The sequence below is a fragment of the Contarinia nasturtii genome, unplaced genomic scaffold (assembly GCF_009176525.2).
Source record: "Contarinia nasturtii isolate CC-2019 unplaced genomic scaffold, AAFC_CNas_1.1 Cnas_scaffold_1426, whole genome shotgun sequence".
Taxonomy (NCBI): Eukaryota; Metazoa; Arthropoda; class Insecta; order Diptera; family Cecidomyiidae; genus Contarinia; species Contarinia nasturtii.
In genome coordinates, this window is record NW_022198763.1 from 26,077 (window position 1) to 44,615 (window position 18,539).

The window sequence follows — 18,539 nt, forward strand, 5'->3', positions numbered from 1 at the left end:
AAAAAAATTGAATGTCATCAGAACTTACTTTGCATTCCAAATCTGAAATGTTGGTCTGTCTTCGGCGTAATTCTTCTTCTTGGTCTTGGTTTGTGGCTCTTGACTTGTCCAGCATCGTTTTGAAATGAACCACATCCATGCTCATGATCAAATTGATAATGTCATCCGTCAATGCAGAGAGCATGCCTTGATGCAATTCTTCAGTTGAATCATACTGATTCGTTGAAGACTGATCCGCTGAACCCAAGAACAGGTCTGAATGTAATCCTATTGCGAAAAACAATTTATTCACATTTTAATTTTCACTCTTTTGTTCCAATGGTTGTGCATTTTGAAAAACATACCCGAATCACCGTCGTGATTGCCCTTCAGCGTAAAATGGAGCATTTTCAATTGGTTGTACACAGTGCGCGCTTCTTTGGCGATTGCATCGATTGTATTTAATGATTTATTACTGTCACCAATTCCTTGGTCTTCATCACATTCCATCTCATTCATCAATGACGAATGTCGTGGCGAATTTTGTATAGATCCCTGAAAATGATTGATTTTTTTTTTAATTTCCTTTGCTTTTTTACCTAAAAATCGATAATTCAATGGCGATACTCACTAATTTTTCATACAGCGCATTGTTTTCTACTTGCACTCGATCCAGGTGCTGTGTCGTTGACTATGAATAGAGAAATATTGAAAAAAAAAATAGAAAAATTCTCAAAAAAACTCTAAAAAATCCAAATTTTGATGAATTTTCCAAGGTCTTTGTACCTTTAATTTCGATTCTTGTTCCCTAGCATGTCGTTCAAGTGTGTGTATCCGATCGAGAGCTTCTTCCAACGACGAGAATATCGTTTCCTTCTCGATGACAGTGGTCTGTAGCCGTTTCTCCAGTTCATTTTTCGCTTTTGTGATAATATTCAGTTCATCTTTGAGACTTTCCAGCCCGTTAATGTGATTCTAAATGCGACGAAAAAAAAGATCTCATTACTTTACATAACATCATTTTGGGATGAAGTTTGCAACTTGTGTTTTTTCGCTTCCGAAAATCGTGCAATAAAAAAAGAATGGCCAAACAATTGCTATTATTGTGAAATAGAGTCATCGTTTTACCTGTAACGTTTGATGTTGAATGTTGTATTGACTTTTTAATTCTTGTAATTTGTTATTGAGTTGGACTTCGAGTTGGTTGGCTGCTTGGAGTTGTTGTGTTAACCGTGCATTTTGCGATGCCAATTCATCGACCAGTACGTTTTTTTCTCGTTCATTGTGCCGCACCGATGACTCCTACAAAATAAAATGAACCACAGAAAAGAAGAAAAAATTCAGTCAAAAATTGATCATTTCATGCTCATCAAATGTGCGCTGTCAAGAATAGCGAAACCGAAAAATGAATAATCGCACTCAATATATTTTTTTGTTATAGTTATTTTGCGCGCGCGGGGCGAAAGTTATGAATTTTAAATGGCACGTTCAGTGCGACGAAACTTTCGATTCGTCAAAAAGAATCATTTTTGTTCGCATGTTCATCGAAAATAAAAGTAAAAAAAGCGGTATCTGTCAATTGTGAGACGTGTTAGAGACTCGTTTGGTTGCGCCCGAGGCCTTTGTGTTTCAAATTACACAAGAACGAACTGCACGATTTTCACCATCACATTGGTCAAATATTTTGACAGTTTTTCGCTATTTGGTTCGATGATTTTCGCAGCTCACTTTCTTTCTCGCCGCCAAAATAAAGTGCTGGAGCAGAAAAAGAGTGATTTATGATGGTTTGTGGTGCAATCATTAGAGCCGGGATGCAATTACATGTCTTTGACTACATATATTCTTCTGTTTTTGCACACTTTACCTGTGACATTAGCTTTGATTTCAGATCATTGTAATCGGATTCCAGTTCCTGTACACGTAAATCTCGTTCACTTTCAGCCTCGGACAGTTTTCGCCGTAATATATGCTTCTCTTGTTCCAAACACTGCAAAAAAAAGATAATCTTGATTAGTTTAATATGCAACAGTGCAGCAATTCTTTTCTTTTTTTCGGATGAGAAATAGATTGTAATCGACGATTTGCATCAAAGAATTAGAAAAAAAGCGGATTTGTTTCTCGAGAAGAAAAAATACCGACTCACAATCAATTCGCGACACATAAAGAGTCGGTTGTTGTCGCACACAGTTGACGGGGGTATGTAACAAAAAGAAAGCACACATAAACCCGCATAAACCGAAGTGAAATGAGCAGGAATAATAGTTATTCATGATAGACGATCAATTTCAAGCAAGACACCGTAAACAATGCCAAAACAAGCATCATTCGCTTCGGTGGCAGCACGAGATTTATTATTATTTTTGATACAACAACAACGAATAAAATACTCTCAATATCTACGCAATTCAACGGTTTTTGACTTCTTTTGTTCAATACATTGTGATCAAGTATGAAAAGACCATGCGAATAACTAGCACATAAATTATTTACGCTCGCGTTCGACGAAGCGAGAACAAGAAAAATTGTGGAACAGATAATAAGTGCACCGAATTTGGAAGGAAAACATTTTTTCGAGAGCGAAATTGGGAAGATTTTGATTGTTTTGCACAACATTGCACATTTTTTTAATAGAAAAAAAAAGATAGAATCATACTTGAAACCAACTTAAATTGCTTAAAATGGTTTTATAAACTGACAATTCGCAAAATTTTTAGTACATTGCCAGATATTCTGCTTAATTCTACAAAAATAGTTGAAGTAACGAGTTTCGGTGAATTTTTCTCTAAAACTTTTTGGCGGATCTGTTTTAGGGCATGACTGAAATGTGTCGCTTTCTTCACTTATTCCAACTCCAATTTGACATTGTAATTCGAAATGTCAGTGACTTGAAGTCACAAAATCTGTGTCGTTTCAAATATGAATCAAGTCGAATGTTTTGATTCCATCGCCAAAATTTTGCGCTCTCTTTGCATATTGCAAATTTGGTGCCTACTCATCATTCGAAGACTTTCTATTACTTGAAAATATGTATTATAACCAATTTCTTCCTGGCATCTTTTCCATCCAGTGAACAACAAAAAAAAACTTCTGATTTTCCAAATGAAGTTGTTTGTGTAATTTTTGCTCGCATTCTCTTGTTCCGTGTTCATCCGGAGCGAATCATTCTTGGCTGTGAATTCGTTGTAACTAATTAAGATCTCCCGTTAAATGCGGTGCAAACATGATGTAAGTGCTTTTTGTTTTAACTCTGGGCTCTCCCACATTCAATCGAAATTAGAACACGCGCGAATCAAATTCAATTATTTTCACTCCGTTCTTTTCTATCTTCGGATTTTTTCTATTCTTTCGAACGAAAATGTTTCTTTCCATGTGTTTCTTTGGTGTTAAGACCAAAGCAAATACCTTTTCATTGTTTAAAGTTGATGGAAGGTCCAGAAACTGTTTAAAATGTAACAGTAATGAGAAATCTTTGGCTAAATTAAAATCGCTCCAATGAACTTTGATCAATGCTCAAAATCGAGTTTCGGATTCGAAAAGACTCCCGCTACGTTTGTTGAACGTGTCAACTAAAATGTTCAATTTAAAATTCAATTTTGTCGAAGAAAATAAACATTTTAACTAATCAACGTTTACGTATGCAAACAATGGTGTACGACATTCCAAATTGATCATCCCAAAAATCCCATGATTCGAATCGATATACATTTTTTTTAATAAAGTGTTTAAATATCGTTTTAATCTAACTGAAATCGACAATTGCTGTGTTACACATGTGAGAATATTTTCCTTTGGCAATAATAACGGTAATCGACCTGAACATTGCATTGTTCAATGATCGATGGCAAACAAAGCATTTTGGTTCGGTAAAATGTTTTTTATGCGTACACTCCGAATTGGTTCACAATTAATTGTCGGTTAGTAGTCGAGAATTTCATCATGTGAAAATCGTTTTTGAATCAGCACTTTTTTATTTTGGCCACTCAATGTGCGTACAACAATTACGTTGGTCAGAATGGGTGAGTCCATCATTGTGTAATAATCATCGAAATTCGACGAAGTCATTAGGTTGGTTTTTAATTATGCGATCTGAAATCGATCGAACTAAATACACAATTGAATGTAGATCTAAAGCTCCGAGTTGTTCAATATTATCGACATGACTTGGAGCCGTGGTACGGGGTCATTGAGTTCATGGTCGTTATAAAATACCAAATACCAAGCCGAGTCATCAAATTCTCATTTTGCTTGAAATCTCGAAACCGAAAAAAACGCACCACATATGAATCGATTGGTGGTAGACCTAAATGATATCAATGTTCGTGTGTGAAAGAGAAAAGACAAACAAATGTCAACAACACGCACAACACAATTCGAAAAAATGACCTTACCGAATGCCAACTACACTCTCTCCTTCAACGAGACCTTTTCAATAACGGCAATTGCACCGCTTGTTCGCATTTTACAAAACGCCGACAATGTTTAATCAACTTTTCTGTGGCTATGGTAGGTAGGGGCATTTCTATTAGCAAAAACAGTCGTTATGACATTCTTGGGCTCAATTGGGTTTAATTTACTTGCATTAGAAGCGGAAACAAATGTAAAATTAAACGAAGAGGGGCGAGTTTATGATTGTAATTGCATTTTGTTGTCAGTCAATTACTAAGCGGCTTGAGCGAACAATATTTTTTTTCTTTTTAATTTTTTTTACGCTACAATTTTCTGTGACACACTCTGCTTTCGACGTGGTTCGAGAAAAAGTCCAAGGCTCAAATTCAATGTCTTTGATCGAGCAGTGAACCTGAACGGAATTTCGATGACGACCGATTCTTTCACATTATTTTCACCTGAATTTTTAGTATTTTTATACTTTTTTCGGTTACAATCACATGTTTTTTTTGTGAGGCGAAAAAATGTTTCAAGATCACATTTTTAAGCAGCGAATAATTTTGCTTTGTTGGCTCGCAAAAGAATTGAATCGATTTTGTTTAAATTATTTACTTTGTCTAATATATTCGTGTGTTTATTATCAGCTGCTGACGTTATACAGACGGTTTGATCGATAATACGACGCGACACAAAACACTTGCGTTTTCATAAATAATAACATTCATTTGGTGGAACGAATTTTGTTTGTGCGCTTCGGAATTTTCAACGAAATTCACAATTTTTCATGTGGAATAAATGGAATTGGATTTGATAGTTGCGTAAGAACTGTTATAATGCGTAAAAAGCCGATTTCCCCCACTTTCAAAGAAGTTTTTCTTTTTGAAAAATTGACGAAAGTTCTTCTATACAAACAATTAAGCCACAAAGTGAACAAAGTTTACACATTTCTCTTCAAAAGCTAGGAAGAAGTTTCATCAAATAGATCGCAATGCGAATGTTGTTCGGTGGCATGTGTTTGTAAACACAAAGTATTACTTTCAAAAGAACAAACACTTGCCAATTTGACATATATAGTTGCGTGAATGATGGTTTTGCGTATATAATGCGATGTTATTTGTTTTTTTCCACAGAAATGTGTCACTGTGTTCCTTGGCTGTGCATTGTTGTGGGAATCAATATCACCATAGCAATGATTCTCCGCAAATCGCATAAAATAATAATAAGTAGAGCGAATTTGGAAGGCAATATTGAACATTTTCCATCATCACTTTTTTTACTTTTGGATGGAATAAAAAGGATTTCTTTTATCCTTGAGTCAATATATTTGCAAAAACCTTCCGAATTTTTGGAACCTTCATATGGAAAACTATGAAACGTAAGGTATATCGAAAGTTTATATGGAATTCATTTTATTGGAAAATTTTTGAAGAAACATAGCGAACGGTCGAACTTTGAACTATCACAGTTAGTATCTCATTTATTTTAGCCATTTCGGTTAGTTTTTGACCATTTTAATGACAATTTACATGTATTTGAACCTTCTCTGCAGTTGGAGCTCTCTATTTTGTGCTAGATTTTTCTCTGTGCAAAATTTTGGGAAAGAATTGCCCTACAATTGTTTCTAATCTCCGGAGGATCTTTAAGATGAGCATTATGATATCGAAGGCAAAAAAACATATTCAAATCTATCTTTAGATCCATAGTTCATGTTAATTTTCGTGAAGAATAAATCCGTATTTACATACATGATGAGAATTGTTTGGAATGTGTCCAATATATGCCCTCAATATATATTGAAGCCACCCTGTAAAAGTAATGTAAAAGTAATGACCCATTAAAATCGTCGATTTTAAAAAGCGATAAAAATTGGCGCCAAACGGTATAACCCATAAAAATCGGTGGTTATTATATTCCTTCTTCTTCTTCCAACAAATTGTGTATTTGTTTCTCCTTTTCCCTCGTATGTGGGTGTAAAAATACTGATACGAACTCATTTCTATCTATTCTTATCTGCCATTTCTTTTTTCAAGACACAACAGTGTCACCTATAGACCGGTAAAACAAAGTATACTTATTTTCGTATATTTACCGATACAAAAATTATAATGCACAACTGTTGCATATTTTATGTCTCATTTCCTTAAATTCCTGCCTCGATTTTTATGCGCGTACGTATTTTTGAAGTCTCGCTTCATACAAAAAATGAATAATTTTTTTAACGCGATCACACACTTTCTTAACTATACACATCTTTCGTATCGATATGTCGAAAAAACTTATCTGTATTAGATGTTCGTGCGTCATGGCAGTGCATTGGCATTTCCATTTATAAATAGACTGTAGAAATGGAATAATTTCTAACTCAATATATTAGCGTGTACTGGTCACTGCGGAAAGCCATGCCTCTCAATTATTTGAGCGCTCTACATCACAAATGTAATCAATCATTCCATACAAAAATTGAATATATTCAATGACAGCACAGTGTCGATTTCAACTCTTTCGATGCTGCGAAGTCATTCGTAAAAGTTGAATTCAGATTAAGACAAATTAACCATCCATTTTAGAAATCGAAGTTTTTTTTCGCATTAATCAAATGGATAATTAGACTCATTACATTTAATTTGATCGCATTTTGAGGGCGAGAGTTTGCGTTGCGGACGGCCCATTATGATTTGAGACACTTTCAATACGCAATTTTTAATCTTTTTTGCAATTGGTCGGGTGGGGTTTTTCGTTCACTGCATGAGTACTTAGCTATAGACATAAATTTTTATTCATTTTTTATGAAAATAATACCATCTAAATAGGTGGCACTATTAAGTCACTCGCCGAGTTTATTATTCATTGCACTAATGTATGAACTGAAACCGAAATTTTCCACAAAGTAATTAGTAAAGCGAAATGTTTCGAACATTTGCATCGATCGGCAGTAGAAAATGTTCACATGTGTCAATTAGTGAAAGTGAATTCGAGCAATGAGCAAGTAATTATAGCGGCTATGTAATTTGAATCTTCCAACCGTAATAAAACCAGGGACGTCCAGCCATAAATTAAAATTGCCTCGTGAATTTATCATGTTAATTGACATTAAATTTATTTTTGAAAAATTCAATGAGATCGAGAACACCTGGAACTTTCTTTCTTCTGGTTGAAAAAAAAAAAAAACATTTTTCTATAGCGCATCAAAATTTGATATGTACAAACAAAGTAGGTCTTTGGAAAAACTTAAAATCCATTGACCAAATCTAAAATCACTTAATTTTCATTCAATGAACGATTTACCGATGTGAAGAAATTTCAAACGCATTCATTCGAAACAAAACTCATTATTTCAGCATTTTTTCGCTGTTTCTGAGTACTTTTCAGAAGTTCATGGTCAGTGAGAAATAAATAACTTTTCTATTGTAGCATCAATTTCAAGATCAATTTTCAGCAAAATTTTGAAAACGAATTTTTTTTTTCAATTTTTTTCTCGTTAAACAATAATGAATTTAGTCAAAACACCAATAGTTTTATGAATTGAATGTTGAATAGAAATGTGTACAATAATAAGTATCAAAATCAACTCCAATTCATAATAATTTATTAAGATTCCATGCCGAAAGTTGTGATGCGGAACAAATTGTCAGTCATTCTCAAGACTTGGCTCATGTCGGATAAAATGTAAGACGTTAACTAATTGTGGTCTTCTTATGAACAAAAACCCAATGTTATTTGATCATTGCGTGGTTTGATCGTATATGAGTCTCTTATGTGTACGTATGTGTGTGCATTTGACCAAATCAGCAGCTGTTCAACACTTCGAAAAGATGTAATTATACAAGTACATGGTAAATTTATGCACACTTCCGTTATTCATATATGATACCTCGATCGATAAGACTCAAGTGTCGTTCAAAATGCATTGTTCTTCTTTTCCTCTGTCTCTCTCTCCTTCTCCCTCTTCTCAGAAGAAGAAAAAGATTTTTCTATGACTAGCAATGAGTTTTCAAAAACTGTGTGATGCATCAAAAAACTCGGAGTGCTCATTTCATTTCCAAATGCATTCTTCGATTGAGTTGATTGTGGTGCCAAAAGTGCCAATTAGAATACAAAAGCAAATTCTCATGCATCTCTCTAATGCACGCAAAGAAAAAAAAATGAAAGCGTGCGATGCGATTGTTTTGTCACACTGGCACATAAACAGCCGGGTGGAAGTTGTAAAGAAAACCGAGATTTTCACAACTGATTTCTATTTTTCGCAAACTGTCAAGTTTAAGCTGTATCGAGTTTGAATGAGTCAATTTGCGTGCTGAGATTTAAAAAAAGTTCAAAACCGGCTGGATAAACTGCGCATGTGATGGTTTTTGTGTGTTAATTTTTATATGGGCATTGATCATCACCGTTGCGATAACCGTGACATCAGAATGCAGCGAATGAATCACCTTTTTTTCTCATCTGATCACGAACCACACGAACCCGGACAAAAAAAACGGATAACCGGTTTTGAGATGAGAAAATCGTTCAATTACTATTCGAATTGATCACACAGACGGCATTTAATTGCCATTGCTCATATTCGGTGTTTGTTCACCGTTTTTAGACTAGCTTTGTATTGCCGAGAGGCATGAGTCATATATTTCTGCACATAAATGGAATTATTGCACAATTGTCCCGATTTGGTCGTGCGAAATGCTGACGTCGTGCATTAAAATTCGTGAATTAGTTCCTTGTTCTCTTGAAATAAACAACAAATCGAGATTTTTACGACGAGACAATGAACCGGTTGCATGGTTTGCATATACAAAACTTGAAGTTCGAGTTGATTTAGAGAGGGAAAAATGTCTTTTCTAATCTGAAATTTGGCTTGAATCGAAGCAGTTTGTTTTTTATTCATTTTTTTTTACACTCAAAGAGGTTTCTTTTTGCCGCTGTGTTTAAATGTCATCATTTTTTTACATTTTATCTTCTTTAAGGCAAAGTCATCATTCACTCCAATTTGAATCGATTTCAATGAGTTCTTTTTTAAAACTAAAAAAAATAAACATTGCAGCAGAATATAAATATAATAATTTTCGCCAAAAAACAATGGAATTTCCGGTGCCGGTCGTACATCCACTTGAACACGCAAATTGACATTGAATCTGAGGATTACCCAACAATCGATCCCAATTTTCATGCAAACAATATAACATTGATGCTGTTAAACAACAAAGTTTCTTTTGTCTGTTCAGTAGAGGTGCTTGAAACATAGTGGCCATTGTTTGGATTCTCTGCGGTTTTGGTTGTCGTTTCCACAGAATGAGCACTCTTCTGACGAAAAGAGAAACCATAACATACGATGAGCTCAACTCGAGTTGAATTTTGCTGATGTAACCGGATGCATATTTCAAACGAAGACATTTTTGATCGAATTAACATCAAAACAACACAAGCACGAAACAGTTCTAATCGTCACTACTTGGGGCGAGTCATCAATTTTCAAGCAGATTTTTTAACGAGAGCCTCAGAGACTTTTTTATGTTTATTACTCATTTCATATTTATTATGGCGATTTGAACGGGTCAAGGCATAGTGATGGCGAAATTAAGAAATCATCATTCTTAAAAATAAATCGTCTTCAGAAGCGAGCAAAAGTTGACTCGATATCATGCCAAGTTTTTTCTGGACAATAATAATAAGAAGCGTAGAAGCCAAGATTCATTCATTGTTTACACAAAGTCGCTGTCGTGCCAAATGTCGTTGACATCTATTCCGCTTTAAATGGACATTTTGTAGTTAATGTTCGCTTGGCATCAATTTCGAGAGCAAAATGTTGAATTGAAACTGAAAGTTGTGCAGAGGAATGTCTCAATTTGATGTTAATTGTCTATTCTGTTACTAAACATTGTTCTCTCTCTAGATTTCTTTTTTAAAAAATCCGACAATTTGTTAGCGATTTTTCATCTTTTTTCTCTTAAAGACATTCTTCTCTTCTTCGTTCTGTGGAAATTAATTTCAGTCTTCATTCCATGATCAAATTGGAACCACACGCTGTGAATTTAAATCGTAGAAAACATTAAATCAACGTTGAACTCTTTTCTCCGCATAATTTTAGAATTCTTTAGAAATAATTTTCAAAGAATCGGCTTTGAAATAGGCTTAGAATGGGTGCAATGCACGATTTTCAAAGAATTACTCCAAAGAGAATGTTCTGAGTTTGTTAAGTGAACGTATTACACCGAGTTCTTAAAGACTACGCAGCGGCTCTATCTGTTAGCAATAAAATGCGATGAAATATGTTAGGCACAATAGATCCGGCTCAATGTGGAAGTATTATATCAAAGTGTGAACAGCACAGCACGCATACTACTCCACATACAACATCAAACAGTCAACCGATTGATGAACATTTATTCAATTTATTACCAAAATACGCTTCGATTCAATATCAAAAATCGATTCAAATGAAATTAGTACGCATCGCTCCGACACAATAATAAATCAAGAGATATGAAAAAATGCCATTCGTGTGAAGGCGAATCGATTGCGTCAAGTTTTAGCTCGTTTTGTTATCAATTGTTTAATAATAACAGTTGACTGTGTGTATTTCATTAATTAAATGTGCCCAAAATGGTGCGTGTCATACCATGCACAGCTGTAACCGAGTTTTGATCCACTGAGCTGGTATTATTAAAAACGACAATTTGGTGCATTGTACTTAATTGGTCTAATAAACAAACGCTGGCAGTACATTCGAATAAATGCAACATGGCACGTCTAATTGACGATGCAATTCGTTATTATTATGCGATCATAAATTAATAATAATTCTGTCAAATTGGCTTAAGTTTCTTCTCATTCGATTTATATCGAGGCAATAGTTTTTGTAGCAAAGTTGTGAGTAGGAGGCAAAATTGTGTCGATTGTGAATTTAAATTTGGAGAGAAAGGACCGATATTGCAATAGATACTGTTGATATCAATAGATATTGATGAATTAGGCTAAGTCGGAGAAAGGAGACTTGAGAAATTTTTTGGTTCATAAAAATGACGTCAGTTCAAGGTAGTTTGGATTTATATAAGCCGTGGATTTATTGAAGGCAATCCACCAAGCTAACTTATAATTCTTTGATAATTTGAGTTTCAGGTTCGATTATTTCAATTAAAAAAAAACTTCCAACCATATTTTACTTTTCATTAATAATTTTTGTTGAGCTTGACATCATTAGCATTTGACAATTAAGTTGAGAAAATATTCTCTCGAAAACGATTCATTATTCTTCTAGGTATTTTCCGGTATTTTCAATTCACGAGAAAGTCGATCCATTTTTTATGGAAAATGACATTATTTTGGTCGAAACCAGAGGTCGTAACGGAGTTTTGATCGCTCGATCAACCCGACCGACGACCTCTAAAAAAGTTTTAAGAGAGTGACCTGAGGATAATTCGGTTCGAACAGAATTCGGACCGGATACTTCGGATGTTCGGATCTTACGAATTTTTCGAGCAATCGTTACCATAGGCATACGAAATCGAATCGACTTAAAACAACAAACAAAAATAATGTTGTCAAAGTGATGGTCAACAAAAACTTCAACAAAATGAAAGAGAGTTTTGATCATTTTTCACTTCTGTAAATTTGTAATGAGTATGAGATGTGAAAACAATCAAATTCACCTCAGATTTTTCTCAATTAAAATTTTTTCCACACAAAACGCAACGAATTATTTCGTTTCTAGGTTGAATTTCCATAAAATCGTTCGTTAATTTGTATGCAGAACTGAATCAGTATGTAAAATTATGGTTGATTTGTGCTTAGATTACAACAAGTGGCACCTTGGCTTGTGTTGTTGCGCTAGATTTTCTTCTCGTCGCATATAATTGCTTCGTCACCGAAATTTTGCCTACCATATTCGTTATAAATATACGAAAATCGAGTGTCTTTCATTTCCGTTAGAATGCGAAATAACGAAAAAAGCCAAATATTTTTGATATCATGGTGTAAAACATGTGACGACACCATATTAAAATTGATATAAAGTTGATTCATTTGCCATGAGCGATGATTCGAGCCGACTTGCGACTGAGATAAAACAATAAACAAGTGTAAGTTAATGGCACGGTGTAAATGAAGAAGATAATTTGTGTGTATGGGAATATGTAGTCGAAAAGAGAAACAAACACGCGATAGAGTGAAGTGACAGCGAGATGTGAAACAGCTGGTAATCGTGTCAGTAAACATGAGTCAGAGCGCGCGCGTTCATGCACACACATCAATCGAATTCACTGTGTGAATGTTAAGTAAACACAGCAACAATCATAAACGATATACAATATAAAAACTTTTGCTCATTGAAACGAAAACGCATGTTTAATGAAAGTTGGTTGAAGATAAGATAAAATCGCAAAAAACACACAACACCTTCCGAGAGATAAGAAATGTTCGATTTATTTTGAAATTAAATTCTATAAACGAAATCGACGAAACAAATGCATCGCTCAACTCAAATAAATTGGATTAACGACATTGAATCGCAAAATTATAAGGTTTATATTGAGGGTTTTTTTTTCACCGAACATCTAGAATGAGCTCAACAATTCGGTGTGAAGGTTGATAGAACAGGTAACGCCCGTGAATTTCATTGTTGTTGTATTGAATTATAAAAGGCCGACGACTCTTCGGAGGTTTTTCTAATTTAGACATTTCTATCAATTTTTTGATATCGGAAACGATTCGAACAGAAAATAGAAATGAAAAAAGGAACATGAAGTACTGATAAAAGATAATTTTAGCGTTTTTTATATGATAAATGATAATTGTGGGTCGAGAATAAACAAAGCAAAGATAAAACTCAAGTTTTGATACAAATTTCATGTTTTTTTAGCGAGGAAGAAGGTTGATTTTGATGTTTTGAGAAACAAAAACATGTAAATATATCAAATCATTCAGAAGCACAATTAGAAAAAAAACATTCGCTTTAATTTCAATGTTGATTTTAAGCTAAAAAATTCATTGTTTCTAAACAAAATCTTGATATTGACCTTTCTTGCTGGAAAATAATTCCATGAAAATTGCAGAAATTCTCACAATTCTGGAATTCTTCAAAACACGATTGCATGTGCATTACTGTTAATAGAAAGAATCTCTTAAGAATCGAATCAATTATAGCCAGCCATGTTTATTGAACGGCTATTTGCCGTAAAAATCGCGTTTTATCGTTGTGTATGCGAAAATCCAAAATCTCCCGTCGTGGATCAATCAATCAATCATTCGAATGTGGATTCCATAATAATGCGATCGTTTTCTTTATTTGTATTGATTTATTGCGATTTGATTGTTTTGATTTCGATCTCGACCACGATTCTTTTCCGCTTCATGTCTTTTTATTTCACTTTTTGGCCTTTTCATTCTTCTTTCTCATTCGAGCGAAGGTGTTCTTCGGCAACCTGGTTCTCAACTGACAATTTTCTACAAAATTCTTTCCATTTCATTTGTATTCGATGCTTTCCATTTTTCGCACTATGTGCGTCTAGCATGCGACCCGCTAACATTAACCTTCACGGTGTAAAATTTGATACGTTTTGCAAAAGATCGCCGAACAAAACGCAAGCATGTTGAATAAATCAGTGAACGAATTGAACACGATTTCCGATAAATCGCAATCTACCTTACAGCCGTAGACATCAACATGACTCATCAGGCAGCGCACGAATTAATTATATTATTTTATTTTCCGTCTTAATCGATCAACAGACATGCACGGCAGAACGCTTTTTTTTAAACTCTCATTAAATTCGTAATTACACGATGTAAATATAAATATTGGCACAAGGCATTTATGACCGCACGTTTCAGTTCTCATTGCAATTGTATGCTGTCTGTGTGAAAAATGCTTGTCTTTAAAACGTGTGTGTTCTTTTTTAATAAACTTTTTTACCATTCGTCGAGACCAAAAACTTACCAGTCATTGCAAGCCATTCTTTTTTTTTTGACTGATGTAAGGTTCTGATCGCTTTGTTTTTTCGCTGTTGGATAGATGAACGTAAATGACGCGAGTAATGAACGTAACTATAGAGTTCAAATCAAGAAACAGAGTCTTTGTTCGCAACAGACAAACACCATCGATAAAAACGATCGCCAGTTTATGCTTCGTCAATTCGAATGGGCTCGATGCAATCAAACAAAGACTCCGACTGAAGTAGTGTGCTTTTTTTCTACCGCTACTGCAATCGCCTTTGAGAATTATCATTTTTAACGTTGCTCACCCAGATACATAGCCATAATTTGCATAGAAAATACACGTTTTTTCGCAGATATATATAGAAAAATATAATTTTTATTGTTTTTGCTCACAATTTTTGCTCGATAATCTCAAAGAACATGCATATTGCAACAGCCAATGAGCTAAAGGAATTTGTTGATTGCAACTGTTTTTTATCCATGGTGAGCTTCGGCTGGTTTAACGTAACGACGCACAATGGCGTTTCCAATTCAAATGAGTTTCTCATTTGAATGCTTGAACGCAAGGTATTTATGACAACATCTGAACTGGAAAGATTCGCTTGAATGTGGAGGGAAACCCAAGCACCGAACACCCTCCGATTTTAATATTTATATTAGCGATGGTAAACTAGTTGTTAATAACAACTTGTTATACGATGAGAAACGGCATTTTTCGGATAAAATCGACGTAATTTAGGGCTCATAACTGAGTGAACCAACGAAAATGGTGAATTTTACTTTTCCGCATGCATGTTTTTTTGTGCGCACTTTAATTCTTTGGAAGTTTTAATTTTAACGGCCAATTTCATGGGAATGGACGAGATTTTTTTTAGTCGGAGACCTTTTTTCCTTCTTTTTAGGCGGAAAATGCGGTGTCATGTTCAAAAGGTTCCATTATTTTTATTGTTTTTGGACCCAATTGCCATTGTTCATTTTTGAACTGAGTAAAATTTAAAAAAAATTCTCTAAAATTGAACAAATTTCATTGATGGACCACTTCACATGGTTTTCCGATAGATTATTTTGTCAAAAATTCAGTAATTTTCATCAAAAAATCAGAATTCTCCATCTTTGAAAGCGGAATCACACGAATTTATTCAATTCAATGTAAAATTCATTTAAATATGTTCCAAATTCATTCTTTCCTTTCAATTACCAATTCAGTTGCTTGGTCCAAGAATGTATTCTTCGCTTTTTCTATGCATAAACCGTCCCAAAGCCGTCGACTTCTTCGGATTCAATTCCATCTTCGGTAACTTAATGTGTTATTCGTTGTAATAACATTTGTTTACGTTCAAAATGGTATGATTTATCGGCCACAGTCTGTTGCGTATTTAGTTCAGCTGGAACAAAAGGGCCCACCGAATATACAAAAATCGCAAGCGCATTGCTCAATAATTCTATTGTTTATTTTGCCATTCGAAATGTTTGGATCATAAAGAGACGTGAAGCGATTACAATCATCTACATGGTTTTTCATTCAATTTTTTTTCTTTCGTTTTGTTTTATTCGCTGGTATTTCAAGCGAAAGAAGTGAATGGATTAAAGTTTGCAAAGCAATTGAACAGTGGATTACTTTGAAAATAGTAACAGAGACCCATCTCAGTGTGGAACTGTGTCATTTGGTAAATTGTAATAATGAACAAATGCCTGGTGACATCAAACAATGATTGGGTAAAGTTATTTTCTAATTAATTTCGATGGACGGATATGGGAAGAGAAAGAGTACTTTACTTGAGTGCCATGTAATGGGATGAGTTATTGATACCGACAACAGCAAAAAAAGACTTTGAAGACTGAAGTGAAAAAATTGATGGATTCTCATATGATTGAAAGAAAATTAATTTGCGGTGACAGGTATAATAGCGAATGGTTGATGTTCATGTCATTGCCACCGTGTGACGCATCAACAATAATTGCCCAAACGAAAATCTAACTCATTTCAAGCTTAATGGAATGACATGCACAACTTGTGACATTTGTGTGATCCGAAAAAAATCCGAACAAAGTCAGCTGTTCAAAATGTCCACGTTCATTCAATATTTTTGCTGTCCCGACTTAAATATTGTTTACAATACCGATATTGAACAGGAGGGCACAAAAACTGTCTTTACTCTTTACGTTCCACCAACAAAAGTCGTTAAACTAACATGATACCGTTAAAATCAGTACACACAATTTGCACTTTCTAACAACCGAAACACTCAACGCCCAACTGGTAATGTTCATTTATGGCCCCAAAAACTAGAGCATTTGATCGTCCAGATGGTAAGTGCCGATTATAATTTTTTTTCTTAATTGGAATTGTTTCATATATATACTTTTCGGCAATATTATGCTTCTTTTTTAAGCCACGAATTTATGCTTTGTTCGAATTTTTTGGTTGCGCAAACACGAACACTTTTTATAATCCAATTTGGCGAAGCACAAGTCCGATGCATTTCAATGAACACATACACTCTGAGGGTCATGGAATATACACGGAAATCTTTATATCGACAAACGAATATAGTTCATGGAGTTTTCACAAGTTTTTTTGTGCATTTTGTGAACTTTTCGCATATTTTCCGTCTCGCTCGCTCGCATTCTAGAGACCTTTTTTCTCTTTTTCCTTACTTGCTCAATTTTCCAACGATTATCTTTAATTTTCGCTAAATTTTCAAAGGTTTTTTTTTAATTTCGTGCCATTTTCGATAAATTGAAATATTTGGAAAGATTTTTTTCATTATAATACGGAAATTATGGTTCTATGACTTTTGGCTCTATAAATATCGATTTTTCTTCAGTTCTTTTCCCGAAAAGTCGTGTTCAGTCCAGAAAAAGGTGTCTCCAATAAGAAATACCGTTCTCAAATCTTATTTTCCTAATAATGTTTCTATCAAAACAAGTAGTGACACCCGATGACCTGTGTCGCTTTATGTGTTCGTATCTCAAGTTAGAAACCTGTCACATTTAGCAAACAAGTTATCATCAACGAGAATGATGACACGTTTGTGCCAAAAAACGTTTCATTCCGAACATTTTGTAAATATGTTAAAGTTGTTTTAAGATCTTTTACAATTTGTTTTTTTTTACAGCGTTTTACAGATCGCTTGACATCCGTTATGCGGCGGTATGTCAACCGGCAACATGATACATCAAAAAATGATGTGTTTTTTTGTTAATATAAATGATGATTTCGACGGTTACTTCAACTGTCTCACTTTGCTCAGTGTAAAGAAAACGAAAAAAGAGAAGCGTCAATTGGAAAGAGCAAAGAACTATCAGTGAACGGTAAATTACCCATCAAAACAACGTAATAACTTGTGCTAATACGAGTCGGTCTACTAGCGGCCGATGTGCATACAACTGGTGAGCTCATCCGTTGAGTTTGTTTGGAATTAAACAAATCGCTTTAAACGGCTCATATACATGGTTGAAATAAACAAAAGCCAAAAGAAGTCAAAGTTGAGCAAAGCCAAATACATTTATCATTTTCAAACCGCAATAAAGATAGACTCAACTGAGAATCGACTTCAACACCCAATATCGTTTGGCTTTCGTTTTGTTTTAATGTTCCAGCAAATGATGGTTCATGAAGCGTGTTAGATGACTCATGCCAAAGCCAAACAAAAATTGTGATATTGAGAGAACCAAAATATAGAAACAAGTTTTTTTTTTGTTTTTGGATTAAATCATCGGTCATTTGCCATATTTGTCGAATGCGGTGTAGGTTGATTGTGTCCATAAATAGGCCGGTGATCGAATAAAGCGAATTTTTCGCACATTTTCAAGTCATTTTGATCGGTCGCGGTAAATTCCGCATTGCCAATTCTGGTGTTCGCCTACCACACATAACACGTTTTTGGGCTGATGGCACAAAATTTTGAATAGCATTTTGAAAGTGTGATATTTTTGTGGTTCTTGTAACCACAAGAAGGTTTATGGTCTTCTTCGACCAAATTGAGCAACACAAATTTTAATTCAAAAATGAAATTAAAAACACATCAACAACCATCACATGGTCGGCCTCTCGCTACCACGAACAATGTCAGTAAATACTATTACATGAACAAAAACCATCGTAAAGTGGCCAATGACAACGGCCCAAGTGATAGAAAATCATTCAACACGTTACAGATTCTAGTTGAAATTGAATACTGTGCTGGAGATAAAATCAAAGCGACCCTCGGTAATAATAAAACGTGCCCAAGACAAAAGAACATAAT

General features: G+C 34.6%; 1 protein-coding gene across 3 annotated transcripts in view; it reads right to left on the reverse strand.

Annotated features, from left to right (window-relative positions):
* LOC116346086 (bicaudal D-related protein homolog) overlaps window positions 1-18,539 on the reverse strand; it is a 42,911-nt gene that overhangs the window by 1,148 nt on the left and 23,224 nt on the right. For all 3 annotated transcript variants that reach the window (XM_031775992.1, XM_031775991.1, XM_031775990.1), the window contains 6 exons: window positions 1,844-1,966; window positions 1,108-1,281; window positions 766-954; window positions 611-670; window positions 345-534; window positions 29-267 (listed from right to left, as the gene is read on the reverse strand). In XM_031775992.1, coding sequence (XP_031631852.1) covers window positions 29-267; window positions 345-534; window positions 611-670; window positions 766-954; window positions 1,108-1,281; window positions 1,844-1,966 — 975 coding nt within the window. The remainder of the gene's footprint in view (window positions 1-28; window positions 268-344; window positions 535-610; window positions 671-765; window positions 955-1,107; window positions 1,282-1,843; window positions 1,967-18,539) is intronic.